Source organism: Carassius auratus, chromosome 44 (assembly GCF_003368295.1).
Source record: "Carassius auratus strain Wakin chromosome 44, ASM336829v1, whole genome shotgun sequence".
Taxonomy (NCBI): domain Eukaryota; kingdom Metazoa; phylum Chordata; class Actinopteri; order Cypriniformes; family Cyprinidae; genus Carassius; species Carassius auratus.
Genome location: NC_039286.1, coordinates 1,322,435 through 1,342,356, shown reverse-complemented (window position 1 = coordinate 1,342,356; position 19,922 = coordinate 1,322,435). Strand labels below are relative to the sequence as shown.

Here is a 19,922-nt window from a genome sequence, read left to right as displayed (position 1 = left end):
CTTTTCTTTCATGTTTTTTTTTATTTATTTTTTTAAAGAATTTAATTTCTTTTTTAGAACTTCATTATATGGAACTTTCCAGCTTGGACATTCTTCTAAATGACTCCTTTTGTGTTGTACGAAAGAAAATCAATCAAAACAGGTTTGAGACAATGGGGGGTGAGAAAATAATGACAGAATTTTCATATTTGGATTAACTAATGTTTTTGTCATACACTACAATGTTTCTTTTTTTATTATTATAATTTTTTTACTACCATACAATTCAAAAGTATTGAGTTTGGGGGTATTTTTTTTATTTTAGTATTACTATTATTTTATTATTATTATTTTAAGTTTCTTATGTTCACCAAATCTGCAATAATCCAAAGACTATAAAATACCCCTTTAAACGGACTTTGATTAATTTGTGTAAAAGGACAGTAGTGAGATATTACAATTACAACTTTCTAGTACAAGTGCATCTCAATAAATTAGAATGTTGTGGAAAAGTTCATTTAACTCAAATTGTGAAACGTGTGTATTAAATTCAATACACACAGACTGAAGTAGTTTAAGTCTTTGGTTGTTTTAATTGTGATGATTTTGGCTCATATTTAACAAAAACCAACCAGTTCACTATTTCAGCAAATTAGTTTCCTGAGCCTTCAAAATGGTCTCTTGGTCTCTCAGTTTGGTTCACTAGGCTACACAATCATGGGAAAGACTGCTGATCTTACACTTGTCCATAAGACAATCATTGACACCCTTCACAAGGAGGGTAAGCCACAAACATTCATTGCCAAAGAAGCTGACTGTTCACAGAGTGCTGTATCCAAGCATGTTAACAGAAAGTTGAATGGAAGGGAAAAGTGTGGAAGAAAAAGATGCACAACCAACCGAGAGAACCGCAGACTTATGAGGATTGTCAAGCAAAATCGATTCAAGAATTTGAGCAAACTTCACAAGGAATGGACTGAGGCTTGGGTTAAGGCATCAAGAGCCACCACACACAGACAAGTCAACGAATTTGACTACAGTTGTCATATTCGTCTTGTTAAGCCACTCCTGAACCACAGACAACGTCAGAGGCATCTTACCTGGGCTAAGGAGAAGAAGAACTGGACTGTTGCCCAGTTGTCCAATATCCTCTTTTCAAATGAGAGCAAGTTTTATACTTCATTTGGAAACCAAGATGCTCGAGTCTGGAGTAATGGTGGAGAAGCTCATAGCCCAAGTTGCTTGAAGTCCAGTGTTAAGTTTCCACAGTCTGTGATGATTGGGGTGCAATGTCTTCTGCTGGTGTTGGTCCATTTTGTTTCTTGAAAACCAAATTCAAAGTCCCCGTTTACCAAGAAATTTTGGAGCACTTCATGCTTCCTTCTGCTGACCAGCTTTGTGAAGATGCTGATTTAATTTTCCAGCCGGATTTGCCACCTGCCCACACTGCCAAAAGTTAGTTAAATGACCATGGTGTCGGTGTGCTTGACTAGCCAGCAAGCTCACCAGACCTGAACCCCATGGTGTTGATGGGTAGAAGTTCAAAAAACATTAAACATTGTGACATTATAAATACATTTTGAGCAATTTAATGTGTAATTTTATTTATAAATATAATTAAAAAAAAAAAAACTGACCCCAAACTTTTAAATGGGAACTTGTGACTATAACACAAAACTAATATAACACTATAACACTTGAAATGAAACTTTACCCATCAAATGTCTATTTTTCTTTCCCAAGCTTTTAAATGGTAGTGTAAACCATTTTGAACTTATTAGTGTTTAAATATTTTGAGTTGGTGTTTTACAGTATAGTCTGTTGTAGTCTTTGTTGTGGGATATCTAGCAGGAGAGCTACAGTCTTACTTAAGGACAGATTTTTGGCACAGAGCCTGTGTTTATTTCTGGCCTGTAGCCATAAGCCCAGAACAAAATGATCCATCTTTTCTTTAGCACGTCTCTCCAGTCTCTCCTAACAGCACTTGATATAGTGGCTGTGACTGGTGGCCCCACCCTTCTTGGAAAATAGTGCTATTTTAAGAACCTTAACCACACCGCTTGACCTGTCAGTCATTCAGACAATGTACTCGGTTCGTTTTTAAAACCACACAACTGCTGCTAGTTCCTAATTTCCACAGGAATATACAGAGCTTGTTGCTTTACATTGTGGACTTGATTATAAGATTATCACTTTTAATGTGCTTAAAATATAATATATAATTTAATCTCATACAATGCAAATAAAAGTTGGTCTGTACAATGACGGGGTCAGAGGTTGATTTGTTGGTGGCTGTTTTATCTCTTCTGTAGAGAATAAGTGGAAACAGACTGTCTTCTGGAGGAAAAATCATTGCTTCCAGGTGACATTGTGTGGGGTTCAGAGAGAAAATACTATCCTAAACTCACATATGACCCAGTAATCACAGAACTCATCATTAAAGGAGATTGCAAACATGCTGACCAGGATGAAAAGACCACTTCCACTCATCAAAAAATAGTTTACCAAGTGCTAAGGCCAGTGACTTGCAAAGAGAGATACTTTATCTCAAAGGCTGGAAGGACAAACATACATTTAAATAAAAACAAAGTTTTCATTTGTTTTGTTCAAAGTGAATCAAGTGTTAATGTGTACTTATTCAGTTAAAGTATAATAACCCCCCCCCCCCATAGCTAAAACTAAATAAGGATCTTCACAGTCTTTCATTAAAACATTAGGCTTTTTATATGTGTGGATGTGGAAAGAACCAATAACTTTTGAATGTTTGATATTTAGAAGTAATATTTAGTGTTAGTGTAATATTAATATTAATATTTTAATATTTAGTGTTCCTGTAGCCCAATTGGTAGAGCATTGCGCTATCAAGCGCAAGGTTGTGGGGTCGATTCCCGGGGAACATATGATAGGTAAACATTGATAGCCAGAATGCACTGTTAGTCTGCTAAATGCATAAATTTAATTTTAAAATTGTAAATTTAATTTTACATTTTTAATTTAATTTTAATTTAATTTAATATTTAGAATATTAGCATTAGCATTGATATTAGCATTAATATAAAATTATTCATTGTTTATATATTGAATAGTATATTTTTGTAATAATACATAATATTATTAAATACATCAACATTATTCTTGTGCCCTGGTAAAGGATCAAAAAAAAAAAGATTTTTTTTTTTTTTAAAAAACATAAAACAAAAAGCAAGCAAGTTTTGGAGCATTGTTTACACTGTAACAAAATCTGAATTTGAAGTCTTATAATGTAGAAGAGTGTCAGTATATGATTCCTACAGGCTCCAGAAGTAAGTATTTCTTCAATGATGAAGGAAGAAGGAGCTGCTGGACACCTAGTTCACAGTGATTCGACAGTACTGCACGTATTGTACATCTGGCCAGATGCTGTAGAGAGCGTGGATTGTTGGTGCAGACAGCAAACAAAGAATCATAGAAATCCTTGTACCTCTAAATGAAGAAAAAGAAACAAGGCTGAAAAAACAACTTCATGAATAGATATCAGATCACTAATACATCATTGTGTGCCACATTCAGGTCAAAATGTTTTGTTTAAAATGCATGAAAATTACATTAATATTTAAAGCACAATATCTAATATATCTATATCAATATCTATATCAATATCTATATATATATATATATATATATATATATATATATATATATATATATATATATATATATATATATATATATATATATATATATATATATATATATATATATATATATATATCTAGTGCCATTTTCTGTACTATTAAATAATTAAGGAAAAATGTTCCATTTACCTCCTTTTTTTTATTTTTTATTATTTGACTAAGTCTAACTGGGACAGTGTGGACACTGACCAAATAACTGTTTTTGTCATATACCACAAAATACTGTTATTATCACAATTTAAAAAAAAAAAAAAATTATTTAAATTTTATTTCTGTGATGGCAAAGCTGATTTTTCAGCATCATATCTCCAGTCCTTAGTGTCACATGATCCTTCAGAAATCATTCTAATATCCCGATTTAGTGCCCAAGAAACATTTCTAAACATTTTTAAGCAGAACAGAATTATTTATTTTATGCTATTGTATTGTATTTTATGATGTTTATTTTTTTGCATTGAATAAAGAAGTTTATTTCTGACCTCATATACAGCTTCAGGAATAGCAGCTCTCCACTTCTTTGTGTGCTTGATATGTTCATAAGAATTGACCATAACCTCCACAGCCCTGGGGTATTCATGACATGTCTGCAACACCTACTTAACAGAAAGACAAACCAAAAAGAACAACATTAATATTTTGAGACCCATCTTAAGTGTAAACACCTTCTAGTCGACTATAAAATTCCCACTGACATCTTTACTCTAATAAACATGGAAAACTACAGCGGTTTGGCTGGGCGAGTGTTGTACCTTGTGAAACTGTGGTGGATACACTCGTGCTGCTCCGTAGTTCAGAAGCAGCTGATAGCAGCGTTCAGGAATGGCCCACGGCCTGATCTGCGTCACCTTCAGCAGATACTGTATAGCTGCGCATCCATTCATATCCATAGCATTAGTCTTGGCGCCGGCCTCCAGGAACATCTGGATGAGCACATGATCACAGTTCCAGCAAGCTTTGTGCAGCGCTGTCTTCTTGTCTTCCTCATATAAATGTACGTTAGCATTGTGGTCCAACAGGATCCGGCAGACAAGCTGGTGGTCCGAGCTGTAGGTCCGCTCACGAATGTCCATGGCCCAGAATGCAGCAGTGATCAGAGGAGTTTCCATGCAGCCATTGACTGCATTGATATCTGCTCCATGGGCAATATAGAAAGCCACCAGCTCTGGGATACCGTAGCGGGCCGCAGTGTGAAGAGGGGTGTCCTGGTTCTCCTCACTGGGCATGTTGATATTCGCTCCTGCAGTAAGATTAGAAGTCTTTTGTGTTTTTTTTGTCCAATAGTGTTGTTTTGGACCCCATTGACTTTATATGGACAAATACAGTATTGTTTTTAACGCACATAAGAAAGAAAGTCATACAGGTTAATTTCGGACAGAACTTTGGTGATTTTAGATTGAAATGTACAGACCTTTGAGAACAAGTTGTTTGGCACAGTCCAAAGACTCTTGTGTGATGCAGAAGTGTAAAGGAGTATGTCCACTCAGGGACATACTGTTGATCCGTGCACCCCAATCCAGCAGAAGTCCCACGCAGTCAGCGTTAGACACCGCACAGGCCACATGTAGAGGGGTTTTCCCATTAGGTTTCCTGTTGACCGCTGCCCCATTCTGCAGAAGGACTATGGCGCTCTCCAGTGCATTGTACATCATACACACGTGCAGACCCATCGCCCAGGATGTCTCCAACTTATGACTTGGCAGCCAGTAACCTGGTGGAAAATGGCATTATTTTTTTTCCACTGAAAGATTTAAGGTTTAAATGGATATACACATGCATGGGGAAGTTTATATTTTAGGTTTAACTGGTCGTAGTGTTGTTGCTGTTAATTAAAATGTATTTTTGGTAATTGAAATAAAGCTGGAATATTATAAAATATAAATATTAGATCATGGAAAAACAAGCGTAAGCTAAAGTACTAAAATACTAAAGTAAAGTACTAAAGTAAAACTGAAGTAAAATTCAAGTTATACAAAAAAAACATTAAAAAGACTAATAAAAATGAACAAAATAACAACAAAATTACTAAAACGTAAATGTAAAATTAAAATGAAAACTGAAAATATAAAAATAAAAGCTAATTTACAGTATTATTAAATAGTATGTAATAAAAATAGAACACTAAAACAACATGGTCCCAACTCCACATGTATTCCACAATTTAATCTTTAACTTTTTAGCAGCTCCCTTAAAACCCTACCTCAGTGTTATCTGTGTTAACATGTTTCTTATTTAAATAGGACATTTGGAGCAGGAAATAGTCTTTAAAAAAGCAGCTTGCTGATTGGTTGCAGGTGGCATTCTCATTCTAGAGAGCATCTGATTAGACAAAAATCTGTAAAGTACAGGAATGCGAGTTACAAGCAGAAAGTATTTTTATTTCAGGGATCGTGTGAATTTACACTACGAAAAGTCTCTCGATTCACTTGAGGTCATATCAATTACTAGTATAATAATTATGCAACTGAACAAATGCTATTTAAATAGTTTCATCGGAATCGTAGTGTTTATCACACTGCAGGACAATAATATCAAGTACCCCTGTTACTGCAGCGTGCTTCACTGAGAGATTTCATAGACGACTTTAATTCTCAGATACTTGCGGTCTAGCTCCACCTTGTGGTGGAATAACTAACTGCAGTCACACAGTCTACCGATTAGTGATTTCTCCGGTAAATAAACGACTGTTTTGTTGTCAACATGAATTACCTTGCTTATACGAGGCAAGGATCATATCGCGGTCCTCCACGTCTAACACGGTGTCTATTTCAATGCTGGTGGTGCGAAGGATTTTTGCAACCTCCACCGCATCGTTACGCGTGAGCGCTTCTAGAAAGCGTGCCTTCAGAAGGCTGTCAGCAACTTCCCGCCGCGACAGAGTCCGGTTATCTTCTTCCGCTAAACCGAGTACTGCTCGAGGCCTGTTCATATCTCACCCATACACCGACTTATCCGCAAGAAACACTCGTTCAGTATGTTTTAAGTAAATCCAGAAAGATTTGTGAACTCCAGTGGCCAGGAGCGTGTGTGACACACAAGCGGTGTCGAGTCAGTCACATCAGTCGAACTATTAATAGACTGAGGCGAAGAGGTCAGAGCCTACTGGACCAAATAAGCCTTAAAAAACAAAACAACAACTGGCCAACAACTATACAGTATCCACCAAAATACTGTACTATTACTACACTGAAACAGTGACAGCATTTAAGAAAGACTTAATCTAAAGACGCCATATTATTGTATTATATTTAAAGGTAGCCTATTTTGGGCGAAACCTACCAATGGCAAATTGTCCGAAAGTGCAGCAAGGTCACACCTCAGTATTGAACTTACAAGCCTTTTTGGAGGCCATCCTGTGAATAAAAATAAAAAGTAATACTTGTGACAGATGAAAAGACATTACATAACAAATAGGTGAAATATAAGTCATAAAGTTGCATTTTTCAAAATGCACGCACCAATAAAGCTGTAATAAAGCATTCAGTATTGTTTCCGCAGGTCATTAAGCAGCACTACCACTACCACTACCATTTTCAAAAATTTTTTTATTTGCTAAGAATTATACCTTTCTGTAAATTAATGATTTAATATACAAATTCCAATTCACCCAAACGTAAAATGGTTACATTTACTGAACCGTTCAAAGCATCCACTGAATCCACAAACGGTTTGCACATGAACAACTCAAGACAGGTTTGGAATGATCTTTCATTGTATTTTTCTGATCAAATATTTCACTTGAAGTGTATTTACAGTCCAACATGAGAAACTTTCACAAGGCTTTACATTTTTCATGAACAAAAATAAAGGATAGAATTGAGTAGTTTTGGAAAGAATGGGTATGGCACACTGAGGTCCCTCATGCCGGTATGAAGAACAAAAATACACAGGTTAATGCTCTTTTCTCAGGTGTTGCGTGCAGTTCCTCTATATACCCTGACTATGGTATAGTGAAAACAACCAATAACCCATGAAAGAGAAGCACATTTCTGTCCTCAGATCCATACGTGATTATCCCTGCACGCAGACACATTCAAAGAGACAGACCCCGTCTGCGGTCTCCTCATGGAATTGATACAAAATGCCAGGATTAAAAGCTATTGCTTAACTTTAACATATAAAAGTCAGTATATCGGTAGGCAGGTTAGATTTGGATCTACAGCAGGTTCTTTTTTTCAGTTGATTCATAGCAGAGGGTTAGAAAGGATTTCATAATGTTAAGTCAAACGTCTTCTTCACGATTACAATAATAAAGATATGTTCACAAGAGCATTGTGGGTTAATTAACAAACATACAATCTCCTAATTCTTTCAATGAGTACAATTAAATGTTTTTTGGTAATCATTTTCTGCTTCATAAATAAATAATGTGAACTGATTTATAAACATTTCTTTGATTGGGAAATAAACAGACTATGACAGACTTAAAATTATAAGAGATAAATAATTCAGTAATTAACAATGAGTATAATCTTCCATGGAGTCACATTTGAATAAATCACTGCATAATGTCCTCTGTACTTTGCTCAAGTTCCACTGAAGCTGCCTTTGTGATGTTACGGAAATAATCAGTAATTCAAATGTAAACATGAACGATACGTTTTATCACGAATGCAGAAAAATGTGATATGGACAGATAAAATTGAGATTTGGGAAAATAATGTGGGTTGAACAGGGTTATTGTGACTCGTCAAAGAGCATTCAGAAATGCTAAATGATGTCTGTAGGTTACTGTGTTTTGAATACTTACAATTGATAAATACAGTATGGAAAATGTGTTGCATAAATTAAAAAATACAACCCAGGATAAACTGACAGAGGCAATACTGGTTAGTCTATGCAGTAAATGACATTATAAAAGACTACTTATTTACTATATTACAGTGCTTTCTTTGTGAATGTGACAAATAACTGATTAAAAACAATGGGATCAAACTGAATAAAATCTAGCTTGATGAAATAACATACACTACTGTTTAAGAGTTGGGGTCAGTTTTAAGTCTCAGATTTATTTGACCAAAAATGTAGTAAAAACAAGACTACTGTGAAATATTGCAGTTTAAAACAACTCTTTTCTATTTAAATATATTTTAAAAATGTAATTTATTCCTGTGAAGGCAATGCTGAATTTTCAGCATCATTACTTCAGTCTTCGAAGTTCCGAAGAACAGCATTCATTTGAAATAAAAAAAATAATTTGTAACATTTTGTAATGTCTATACTGTCACTTTTGTTAAATTCAATGCATCCCTGCTGAATAAAAGCATTAGTTTCTTTAAAAAATCCTACTGACCCGTAACTTTTGAAAGGTAGTGTACTGTACATACAGTAGATAAGTCAATTTTTTCCCACATTTGTCATCTGCTCTACAACATTTGGATGCCGGTAAAACAGAGGTGCATTCACTCAACCACTGTGATCCGGACTGTAACCACAAACCATAAAAGAAAAAATAAAATCTAAACAGCACTTCAAAGGCAGCACTTGGGTCTAACTGAGAATCTAGCTCAGAGCGATGGAGAGGGCTACAGCAGGTAGCTGTGAAATAGAAGCAGCTGTTTAAAAATTAAGATAGCGGACTCCTGAAATCGTTAAGTATCCTACTGCCACCATTTCCCCCCCAAATACCATTAGGAGGATTTAAGCTTGGAGAAGAGCATACACTTCGTGTGTATTCATCTTGAATAGTGGCAGGTCGATGAAGGAGATCCAGACAGGAGGTTCAAAGTATACAGTGAAATATCCACACAGAGGGTCCATGATATCTCATCAGTTGGAATGGCTTTCTTCTCACAGTAGGGTTTGTGTTTGACAGTGAATCAGACTGTAGTGCTTCTTGTGAGCAGCACCCAAACTCTTTTTGGTGAAGAGACACTCAACAGCAACACTGTCCATCACTATGACCTGTGCTTTGTCAAAGCTATCGTATTAAAAACTTTCCTCGTTCACTTAACAAACGATCCTCCTTTTGATAGAAAATGGCACGTTAGACATATTCATATATATGCTTTCTGCATATGTACATTGTCTCGACGTCTAAAGGTGCTTTTTTACTGTCATGGATGAGCTACGAGCTGATATGCTCTGGTTCAATATATACATATTCTCCATATGCAAATAAATAGATATCAATCAGACATAAAACATAGGAAACCAAAAAAGCAGTAATCATTCTGTTAAAACGTGAAAAAAAACGACAACCTGAATATTGTTCGGTAAAAATAACAAAATCCGTATCTGGAAATTTTGGTTTCAATTCATCCAATGGCAGCTCAATAGCAATAAGACCCTTTTCAAATGAACTTTCAGTGGGTGAAATGCTGAACTGGTCTGTACTCATAATGGTGAGACAGTAGTGAGGTGAATAGTGTCATTCAGTAGCGCCCTCTCCTGGTCCGGAGGAGTTGCTGTTTTTCCGGACCGGTTTCTGAGCCTGCTCCAGTTCTTTCTTGCGCTGTTTCTCAATTTTCTCTCTGTTTCTTCTAGCTTTATCCATCAATACTTTCAGATCCTTCAGCTTTTTCTTTATCAGAGCCCGATCCTGAGAGGACTCTACACCCAGAGCCTGCCAAAAAACACAAACAGACACACTTACAGGATGTTCAGACGAATCCTAAGAAACTATGCTAATCTCTAAAGACAACTCTCTCATTGGAGGGAAAGCAGATGGGACGTGAATCATTCTAGCAATATTAGCATATGGCAGGTAAAACAAAAGAAGGATAAAAACAACACCTAAGCATCTATTGCACACATTTAATTTATATAAATACATTTTATTGAATTTTCTTGAAATGGACTTCATTACTTTAATAAAAAGTTTTTTTTTAACAAACAAATAAATAAATAAATAAAAATAAAATAAGTTAATAAATGCTTTTGTGGATGTAAATGTAAATGTTTAAGACATAAATGTAGATCATTTTTAACCTCAAAAATGTGTATGGCATATTAAATAAGATATTATAATAATGGCTTAAAAATATAAATATATCTTGAAATATTTAGCTATTATATTAATGCAATATACAAATGTATGACTCTTAATGTGCAAGATTGAAGTTGTTATATATTTCTGCATCTTGCATATTCATCATTTGCTTGGTTTTCACCACACACACAATAGAAGTAATAGAGGATTAAATTATCCCAACAAATCTGTTCCTCACCTTGAGGGCTGAGTTGTCCAGCTTCATTAGCTGCTCTCCATCCACATTCTTGGCAGTAAAAAGAGAGACATAATGTTCCAGGTTCAGACCCATGAGCCAGCATGACACCTGTTTACATGTCCATTCAGTCACACTGTGGTTCTGCCACTGGTACAGCTTCGGAGGAGGACCGTCGTCTAGAATCTGACACACACACACACACACACACACACACACACACACACACACACACACGCACACAAACTTACTGTACAGAACTAGCTGGACAAGATCACATAGTCATCAGCACTGATAATTCCAGAAATCGTAGTTAATACATTTTGAGGAAGCTACATTTTTGGATGACAAAGAACATGCAAGAAATGGAAGAACTAGACTAAGTGGAAGAAGAGTCATTCTGGGACTTAAACACATTAAAACAAAGTCTCACCTCATCTTCAATCATATCCACACTCTAATAAATGCAGCATAAAGGACAAGAAAAACACTCACTGAATCAGAAAAAAACCTTTGCTGATCTTTCCAGGCAGAACAATTTAGCATGCAAGTGATGCTTTAGATAGAATTCAGTTAGAGAAAGTCATACAGGTTTGAAACAACATGAGGCTAAGTAAATCTTGAATAAATGTAACATTTTGGATCTTTAAACCGAGAAATCAGGTTGCAAGTGTATAGTACAAACCATACCTCATCTGAGGAGAGCATTAGTGTCTGCGATCGGCCAGACATCTTGGCGTCTGTCAGGATGCCGCTGATCTCTGTGGAGCTGGTGCTGCTGAGGCTGAGGTCATCAGTGACACCAGGACCCTGGAAGAGAGACAGAGACAGAAAAACACCTGTAAGACACCGGAATTACCTGATTGACACATTTACCCATGGACCATTTTGATTGGCTTGAATTGTTTCTCCATTACTTGAGAGGTAATTATTTATTCCTTGATTCTGATTGTTTTATTGACTATGACAAAGAATTATTAGCGTAATTACTGCTGATTGACAGTTAAGCCAATTAAGTCTCTTAAGATTAACAAGACAAAAGGAGACATGCACACCTCGACAAAATGCTTTGAGTGTGGACTGATACTGTCACTCAAATGATGATTGTGATCATTTGTCACCGAGTAAATTAATTAGCATTTTAAAATGAACGCATTTAGGGAAAGTTTTTTTTAACATAATGTGTAATCAACTAACATGATGCATTTGAAAATGTTGCTAGTCACATGTTCTGAACATAAGGTCACAGATTCAAGAATCAAATACAAGTTTACTACATTTCCTGAAGAGTCCCGTATGTTAACAATAGAGATGGACGTGTTTACCAGTTTGGTTGTCTCCAACACCTTAAAGTCTGTGAGAAAGATTCTGAACTGAATCTGAAAATACTCTAACTCTGGCTCAAAAGTGATTATTTTGAAGCTAATTTAATGCCTTGACTCAGCAAGGGAAGCAGGCCATAGTTTTTCTGATGTCCTTCAGACTTAATACAAGATTGCATTGATCCCAGGAGGTTAGTGTATTATAAGAAGATGACATTCAAAAGTATGAGTCAGAATGCATGCAGCAGAATGAAATTCCCCAATTTCAGGATCAAAATGGTCTGTTTCAATTTGTGAAACTTGACTATAATAATTCCGCAACAATCTCAAAAACAGTAATGTGATACTACTGTTTGTCTACAGCTAAAATTAGAGAAATATCCGATTAGCCTTGGATCTGAACAAACAAGACGTGATACAGTACCACGTTATATGAATAGGAGAAGAAGCGTGGCCAGGAAAAAGATTTCTGTTCATGGAAATGCAACACACCAGAGGGAGGTTATGTCATGAACAGGCAGCAGGCATTTATATTTTAAACAATTGTTTGCAATTTCTTTTAAACTAGTTATATAAAGTGTAAATACACACACACACACAAAATCACACATATATAACACACATACATGTCTGTGTGACTTTTCTTACCTTGCTCTTGCATCTTTCAGGACTGTTTTCTGCTGAAGGACCTGTGGAGCTAAAGTTAGTGGACTGGTTATTCACTGGTTCTACACAATGGCACAGTTTCTGACAAGTACTGAGACAGATCATATACACCGGGGAGAGCTGCATTTATTTCACTGCTTTACACACTTAAGTTTCAGCCTTAATTTAGTGGGGGGGGGGGGTTTCCAATGCTACAAGTCCATTGTAATTTGTGTTTGAAATCCAGGAACTGTGATGCTGTGGTATATGACCTGTCTTCCGTAAATTCCGAATATTTTAGCCTTGCATCTGCTGAGCAATTCTCTTTAATCATTGATTAAACAATTCTTTGAATCATTGAAGATTCATTCAAATGCAAAATGCATCTGAAGTCTAGCAAATCTGAGATCTCCGAAAGATGTAGTGTATTTTTTTCCCTTGAAATTTGTGTGAAAGCTCTTTTGCCATTTTATTAATCTTGCAGTCCAGGACACCTCAGTTTTAAGGCACATCTGGACATGTACTGTACAATTTATGAGATTTAGGTTACAATGCATTTATTCTAACATTACTATGAAAAGGGTTTATAGTACATCTTACAATAATACAACTTACCCCACGTCTAGTAGTTTTTTGCCAGATTTCTCATTTTGACTTGCTGAAGAGCCTGTAGAAAAACCAGGCACAATCCATTCAAAAAGATTCAGCATTTACTGTACAGAGGCCATATTCATTACTTCAGGCGTTCCTTTTATGCTATCTTTTCTTTAGGGACTTTTCCTTACTGTGTCTCTTAGGCTTTAAGCATAATTCATTAGGCGTGTAATTGAGTTATTAATGTATGGTGCATTTACCCTCATTATCAGGTCCCAGCCTGAGCCTGGTCTCTGTGGCACCGGTCGCCCTGGAGGATTGAAGCCCAGAGCCCTACAGACAGCAACAGACACAGAGACAGACAGAGAGGGAGAGGTTTAAAACATCCAAAAAAGAAAGCTCTTTGCAACAGTAAGCTGTTTCCTGTTTGGTTTTGCTGACCCAACAGTACTTCCTTCTGTTTTTCTACGAGTTGTATTACTGTATGGTTCTTACTACAGACATTTACAACAGCTAGACACAGCGTGGCTTATGATTCTGAGAGAGGAAAAACTGAAAATAATGTTTTCTCAGGAAGCCTAAAAATATGCTAAATTGTCTGCCAAACAAGAATGTCAATGTGTACAATGACATGTTCTAGATTTTCTCCTGTTTTGTGATCCTATCCCACCAAGGCCTTCTGACAGAAAAGAAAACTAAAAAAAAAAGCTGTGACCATTCATACATAATACATTTAAATGCATTTAATGTTAAGGAAGTATTTTGTAAAAATAGAAACCAGACATATTCTACACATACTCAAGAATTAGGTATGAGATTAGAAGTGACTTCCACTTTATCGGAGCATCTGGCTTAAATGTCCTGTGCCTGAATAAGAGGAGTTTGGTGTATGTGAAAGGGAGTCTTACCCTGTCGTTTCTCTCAGGGTGAGTTCCACTGGTTCCCGTCCACTCGCCCAGTTCTAGCACAGGAAACAAATCCATACAATTACATTTGTGCAAATATACAAACAGTTATGTTAAAATACTTTTTGATCAAATAAATGCATCCTTGGTGAGCATAAGTGACTTCAAAAGCATTCAAAACCTTTGGCAACCCTAAACCATGTTCTACACTAAACACACTGTGTAAAACACACAGTACAGTACAGTACAGAGGGAAGTATGTGAATATTTCTAATAACTCATAATGTCTCTTAATGCTAACCTGGAGCCTAAACAATGAAAAACACTCACATAATGTCTTTAACATGAGATCTGGCCCAGTCAGAGCTCTGGTCTCAATGTGATTGAGACGACCTCAAGAGAGCGCTGCACACCAGACATCCAGAGAACTGTAGCTATACTGAAAGAGGAATGGGGCACAATTCCTCCCGATTGTAGTGCAGGCCTGATCTGCAATTTTGGGAAATGTTTGGTGATGGTTTAGGGTGGGACAACCACTACTTTTTCCAACATTCATGTTCTCATCCGGTACTGTGAATATTTACATAGTGTTCAATACACATGTGAAATCATTTCATTATTTGTGTGTTCAAGCAAATGGTGCTTGTCTATTGTTGTGACTTTGTCAAATTATAATCACACATTCACATACTTTTTTTACATTTTCCTGCAAATGTACAGTAGTTCTCACTTCTCATTTAACTAGGATAGGAGAAAGTCTATTAACATGAAAAAAATAGCTTTAAGCAAAAAAGCTTCAGACGCTCTGTGAGTCGGTCTGCTTCACGCTGAATCACACATGTGCAGTATCATCAGCTCATCGGTTCTCAAATTGGACGAGTCCAACAGAACTGGTTCTTGCCTTGGAAACGAGTTAATCTTTTGTTTGTTATCTGACTCGGCTCGGTGTTCATCTTCAGTTCTCTCTTCACAGCAGTTCAGTCAGTGTACTGTTTGAATAAATGAATTACTCCGGGATATTGGTTTGTTTGAACTCAGAGGGAGTGTCAGCCACATTAAAAAAGTTAACAGCTTAAGTCATTTGCGGATTAATGCATATTGGAGACGCGAACCGTTTCAAACGATTCAGTTCGATTTGGTGAACTGGTTCAAGAAGATCCGGTTACATCGAGCGATTCAGGAGTCCATGTCACATGGACTACTTTGATGATGTTTTTCTTACCTTTCTGGACATGGACAGTATACCGTACACACAGCTTCAATGGAGGGACTGAGAGCTCTCGGACTAAATCTAAAATACCTTAAACTGTGTTCTGAAGATTAACGGAGGTTTGGCACGACATGAGGGTAAGTTATTAATTACATAATTTAGATTTTTGGATGAACTAACCCTTTAAAATTGAGAAAATGAAGATGATAGTAATAAGGATAATATATTATTCATATTATCATCATAATGCATAATACATTCATTTTTAAATAAGAAAATAAAATGCATTACAATAATGAAGAATAAGCACGATATTATTGTACATTTAGAGTTTTTTACACAACAAGATGTCAATTTTCCACCAAAATGTTTTATGTTTTTATGCCTGTTCAGTTCCCTTTTTAATGGCTTGCTCTGTTTAACTGCATGAGAATAAATAAAAAATCTAAACAATATTTATCAGATTATCCGTGACGGACCTTGTGGCTTTAACTAAAAGCCATGTAATATAGGGTGGGTTTTATATGTTGGATTTGATATGTTTCCCCTCTGTAGTAGCTGAAACCCATGTTATTTTCTCCTGTCTTTCTGATAAGCACAGCTTTAATTGAGACTGATTAGGTCTTGTGTATTAACTGTTTCCTATCATATGATCATGCTTCACCTACCACTATGTCACTATTAATAGTTTGGGTGCAAAAAATGACCAGCTGTATAAAGTGTGTCCTGGTACGTGAGCATGTGTGTGTTTCTATGAGGTCGGGTTATAGGACACCTGTCAAACAGAAGACTGATGATCATTTTGGTAATTAATGAGCTACTGGTTGAGAGCGTTGAGCTGTGTGTATGTGTGTTTTTGTGACTCACCCCCTCCAGCAACACTTCTCCTTGGACACTGTAAGGCCGTCAGTCTCTCCGTCAGCTGGGCTCGGCTCTCAGCGCTGTTGTTGTTATTGTTTATCTGGATGCCATTTTGCTTCATCAGCTGCAATAGCTCTGACTCTAGTGTAGCAATCTATTCAAAACCACACGGTTTCTATTTTAGAACTGTTTTCAATTTTCCCATATGTATATAGAAATATTTTTTTTTTTTTTAAAAAATGTTATTTATTCCTGTGATGTCAAAGCTGAATTTTCAGGCATCATTACTCCAGTCTTCAGTGTCCCATGTGTCCCAGTTGCAATATACCTTTTCCATGTGGGCTCACAGACTGACTAATGCAAATGGACTTCGGATGATTCACAGTATGAGACAGTTGCCATGAAATGCAGTGAAGTGCACTGACATGTGTCTGTGTGTGCAGATAATTACCCTAACTTGAAGACTCTGGATTTCAGCCAAATTAGCCTTTTCTGCCTCCTCCAGCCTCTTCTTCTCTGCATCCTCCCTCTGAGCAAACTCCATCTCTCTGAAATCAAGCAAAGACAAAATATTGTGGTCATATATTGGCTAAGATGGGTTTACGTGGACATATTAATCTATTTCGAATGGCTTCGAGAGCACAGAACCTCATTATCAAGCAAATAACAAAAAAACTACTGTCAACCGAGAGATGTCTCAGACAATGGAATGCCAAGACTGCTTCCTCAGGCTAGTCTGCATGGATAGACAGCTACTCTGCAGTTAACTATGGCAATAATGCCTGAAGGGAAATCACAATTAAAGGCACTCAGGCTCCAGAGGAGAGGAGTTGTGATAGAAACGAGCACAGAGATCAGCTCACACAGGCCCCTTCCCACACTTTTCGGTTTGAGAAACACGCGCTGTGATTCTCTCAACCTTCAGCCACACAGACATCATGAAGACGCCATTGTGAAGATTTAACTCGATTTAAATAGTTTATAATTATACAATGGGAAAATATCTTTTCAATTATAACCTAAACTGCATTTAAGTACAAAATACACCCAGTTGAAAAGACTGGCCGTTCACATATGTTTTGGATCTTTTAGCTTCACCAGCTAAGTCAGCATGTACCTAGTCCAGTATGACAACTGTTTTACCATAGAACAGACATTGCATATAAATGGTTACAAGCCATTTCTTGTCACCAGGGCTCTGTGCCAAAACCTAGAGCTAACAAACACACTCCTGACAAAAGCATAATTATGCAGAGTTTTATGATTTCTTCTTGTTCAAATCCTACAGGCAACAATAACATGTATCATTTGTGAAGAAGCCAGTCCCATAATGCACTGCAACAGGCTCAATATCCATCCGAGATTGTGGGCAAAGTGACTTAAATGTTAATTATAAATACAATTAATTCAATAAAAATATAAAAAGCTTCAGTCTCATTAAAAAATTCCCAAAATGACCATTATAAATATTATTTGTATGTGCTGTTCATTTTTAAAACAGTATAGTGCTCTTAGATTAGCAACATGATAAGGTCTATTGAAATCATTTGTTAGTCATGCCTTCCTGCTTACATTATCATTTAAAAGTTCAGTTTTTTTCGAGAAATTAAAGGGGTCATATGATGTGATTTCAATTTTTCCTTACTCTTTGGAGTGTCACAATCTCTTGGTGCATGAAGAAGATCTGTAAAGTTGCAAAGACAAGTCTCAAATCCAAAGAAATATTCTTTATCAAAGTTAAGACTCTGCCGCACCCCCCTAAAACGGCTAATTTAAACACGCCCCCACATGTCTATGTCACTATGTGGAAACATTTGCATAATGCTGCCACAATGTTCACACAAAGAAAGAAGGCGTGGTTTCAGTAACCGCAGTTAGTGTTGAAGCAGCCATGTCAGGGAGGTGCTGTGTGTATCTAGGCGAAAGCAAAATAACTTTATTTGGCTTTCTGAAAGTAGATGCATTTAGGAATCTTTAAGATTGCTTACAACAGAACAGCAACGTTTCGTGAACCTAGGAATAGAGGTAATTCTGACTTTGCTATGACAATCTGGCGCTTCTGAATTCGCTACTGTAAGTATGTTTTGTTATTAGTTTAAGTATTTACTATTGACTGTTCAAATGCGGAGTTTTGTGCGTAGTGTGTGTGTGTGTGTGTGTGTGAGAGAGAGAGAGAGAGAGAGAGAGAGAGAGAGAGAGAGCGTCCTTGGCTAAACACATACGAGCTTCATCACTGTGTTTGTCAATCCACTCTGTTCCCCTTAAAACTAAAAAACATTACTAAGGACATTATTAACTGTCTTATTTTATTTTGAAAGATAAAGCTCACGATTATGGAAGGGGGCATAACATTACCGTTGATTGCTCGTTATGTTCGGCCAATAAAAAAGCACTGGGTCAGTTGGCCAATCAGAGCAGGCTGCACTTGTCAGAAGGAGGGACTCTGTAGAAAACAACGCTTTTGAGAGAACTGGGGAATAGAGGACCTAGCCTACAATAATGTGAAGTATTTGAAAAATAATGTGTTTTTTGAACATTAGAGCATGTCAACATATTCTGTTACACTAAATACATCTTTTTAAAAAAAGCATCATATGACCCTTTTAATACATTTATTTTTTACTTTTAAGTATGAAAGCATTAAATTTAGCATGGCTACTTTAAAAACTCAGAAGATCTTTTAATGGCGTTCATTGTAGTGAGCTCATTTGTGGTCTTTTGTGAAAGAACAGCAACCACGTAATCAAGATCCTTCTCTTCAGCACGGTGCTGGGGTTATAATTACCTGAAACGCATTTAGTTTTCTCTATGAATTCTCTCATGTTTAAAGTACACTTCGATCATCTCAGTATCTGTACCTCTGCTGGAAGTCCTTAATGAGCTTCTTGGCCTTGTTGTACTTCTTTTCCAGGGCCTGATACTGACTTTGGGCCTCCTTCAGATGCTCATTGACCGTATGGCACAGCGTCTGAGCCTCAATCCAATAGCTCTCCAGTTTTAGCATCCTCTCCTTGTTGTCCTCGATGCTTTGCTTCAGCTGTGTTTTCTCTCTCTCCCACCGTGCCTTCTCTTTTTCCACAGTGGCAAGCTATATAGAGAAACCAGGATAGAGACACAGGCAGGAAAATAAGGTAAAAGTACCACAAAGTCAATAAGCATATAGTGAACTTTTTAAATGGACATAAGAAATAGCATGGAAACAAAACCATCCCAATTTACTGCAATTAATCCAGTTGTTCTTTCCTTCAATGTTCTGCAAACTCCAGTTGAAAAAAACAAACAGATCCAATTCAATTTGTAGCTTTTTGTATTGGATATTAGCAGATACAGTAGCCTCTTACCTTGTTCTTGAGTTTCTGGATCTCAGCTTCAGTGACAGTGTGTTTAATCTGCAGCTGTAGACACAATGGAATAAGAGAGAGTAGAAGAAAGATGAGTGCAAGATCAAGGACAGTCCTCCTCTCAAAGAGAACTGACCAGAGAGGCTCTCTCTGCCTGACGACACTCTCTCTCTCTCTCTCTCTCTCTCTCTCTCTCTACAAATCCAGACTCGAGAGAAATAACAACAG

The 19,922-nt window shown here is 36.7% G+C and overlaps 2 protein-coding genes across 9 annotated transcripts in view; both read right to left on the bottom strand.

Annotated features, from left to right (window-relative positions):
- Positions 1-3,045: 3,045 nt before the first annotated feature.
- On the bottom strand, positions 3,046-7,146 carry asb4 (ankyrin repeat and SOCS box containing 4). Of its 2 annotated transcripts, XM_026231581.1 has the most exons (6): positions 7,109-7,146; positions 6,930-7,003; positions 5,062-5,361; positions 4,403-4,890; positions 4,133-4,246; positions 3,046-3,441 (listed from the first exon to the last, which is right to left on the bottom strand). In XM_026231581.1, exons 3-6 carry the CDS (start codon positions 5,318-5,320, stop codon positions 3,253-3,255), a joined length of 1,050 nt encoding a protein of 349 aa, XP_026087366.1. In that variant the 5' UTR covers positions 5,321-5,361; positions 6,930-7,003; positions 7,109-7,146; the 3' UTR covers positions 3,046-3,252. The 2 variants fall into 2 exon arrangements, with proteins under 2 accessions (XP_026087366.1, XP_026087365.1); XM_026231580.1 differs by lacking the exons at positions 6,930-7,003; positions 7,109-7,146 and adding an exon at positions 6,360-6,699.
- Positions 7,147-7,189: 43 nt separating this feature from the next.
- LOC113062052 (neurabin-1-like) overlaps positions 7,190-19,922 on the bottom strand; it is a 43,144-nt gene continuing 30,411 nt past the window's right edge. For 6 of the 7 annotated variants that reach the window (XM_026231570.1, XM_026231569.1, XM_026231568.1 and 3 more), the window contains exons 8-19: positions 19,695-19,748; positions 19,212-19,441; positions 16,805-16,901; positions 16,360-16,507; positions 14,286-14,338; positions 13,638-13,710; positions 13,399-13,450; positions 12,787-12,835; positions 11,507-11,626; positions 11,250-11,273; positions 10,820-11,002; positions 7,190-10,215 (exon numbers count right to left, since the gene is read on the bottom strand). In XM_026231570.1, coding sequence (XP_026087355.1) covers positions 10,021-10,215; positions 10,820-11,002; positions 11,250-11,273; positions 11,507-11,626; positions 12,787-12,835; positions 13,399-13,450; positions 13,638-13,710; positions 14,286-14,338; positions 16,360-16,507; positions 16,805-16,901; positions 19,212-19,441; positions 19,695-19,748 — 1,278 coding nt within the window. In that variant the 3' untranslated portion in view covers positions 7,190-10,020. The remainder of the gene's footprint in view (positions 10,216-10,819; positions 11,003-11,249; positions 11,274-11,506; positions 11,627-12,786; positions 12,836-13,398; positions 13,451-13,637; positions 13,711-14,285; positions 14,339-16,359; positions 16,508-16,804; positions 16,902-19,211; positions 19,442-19,694; positions 19,749-19,922) is intronic. The other variant, XM_026231574.1, reaches the window with a different exon arrangement.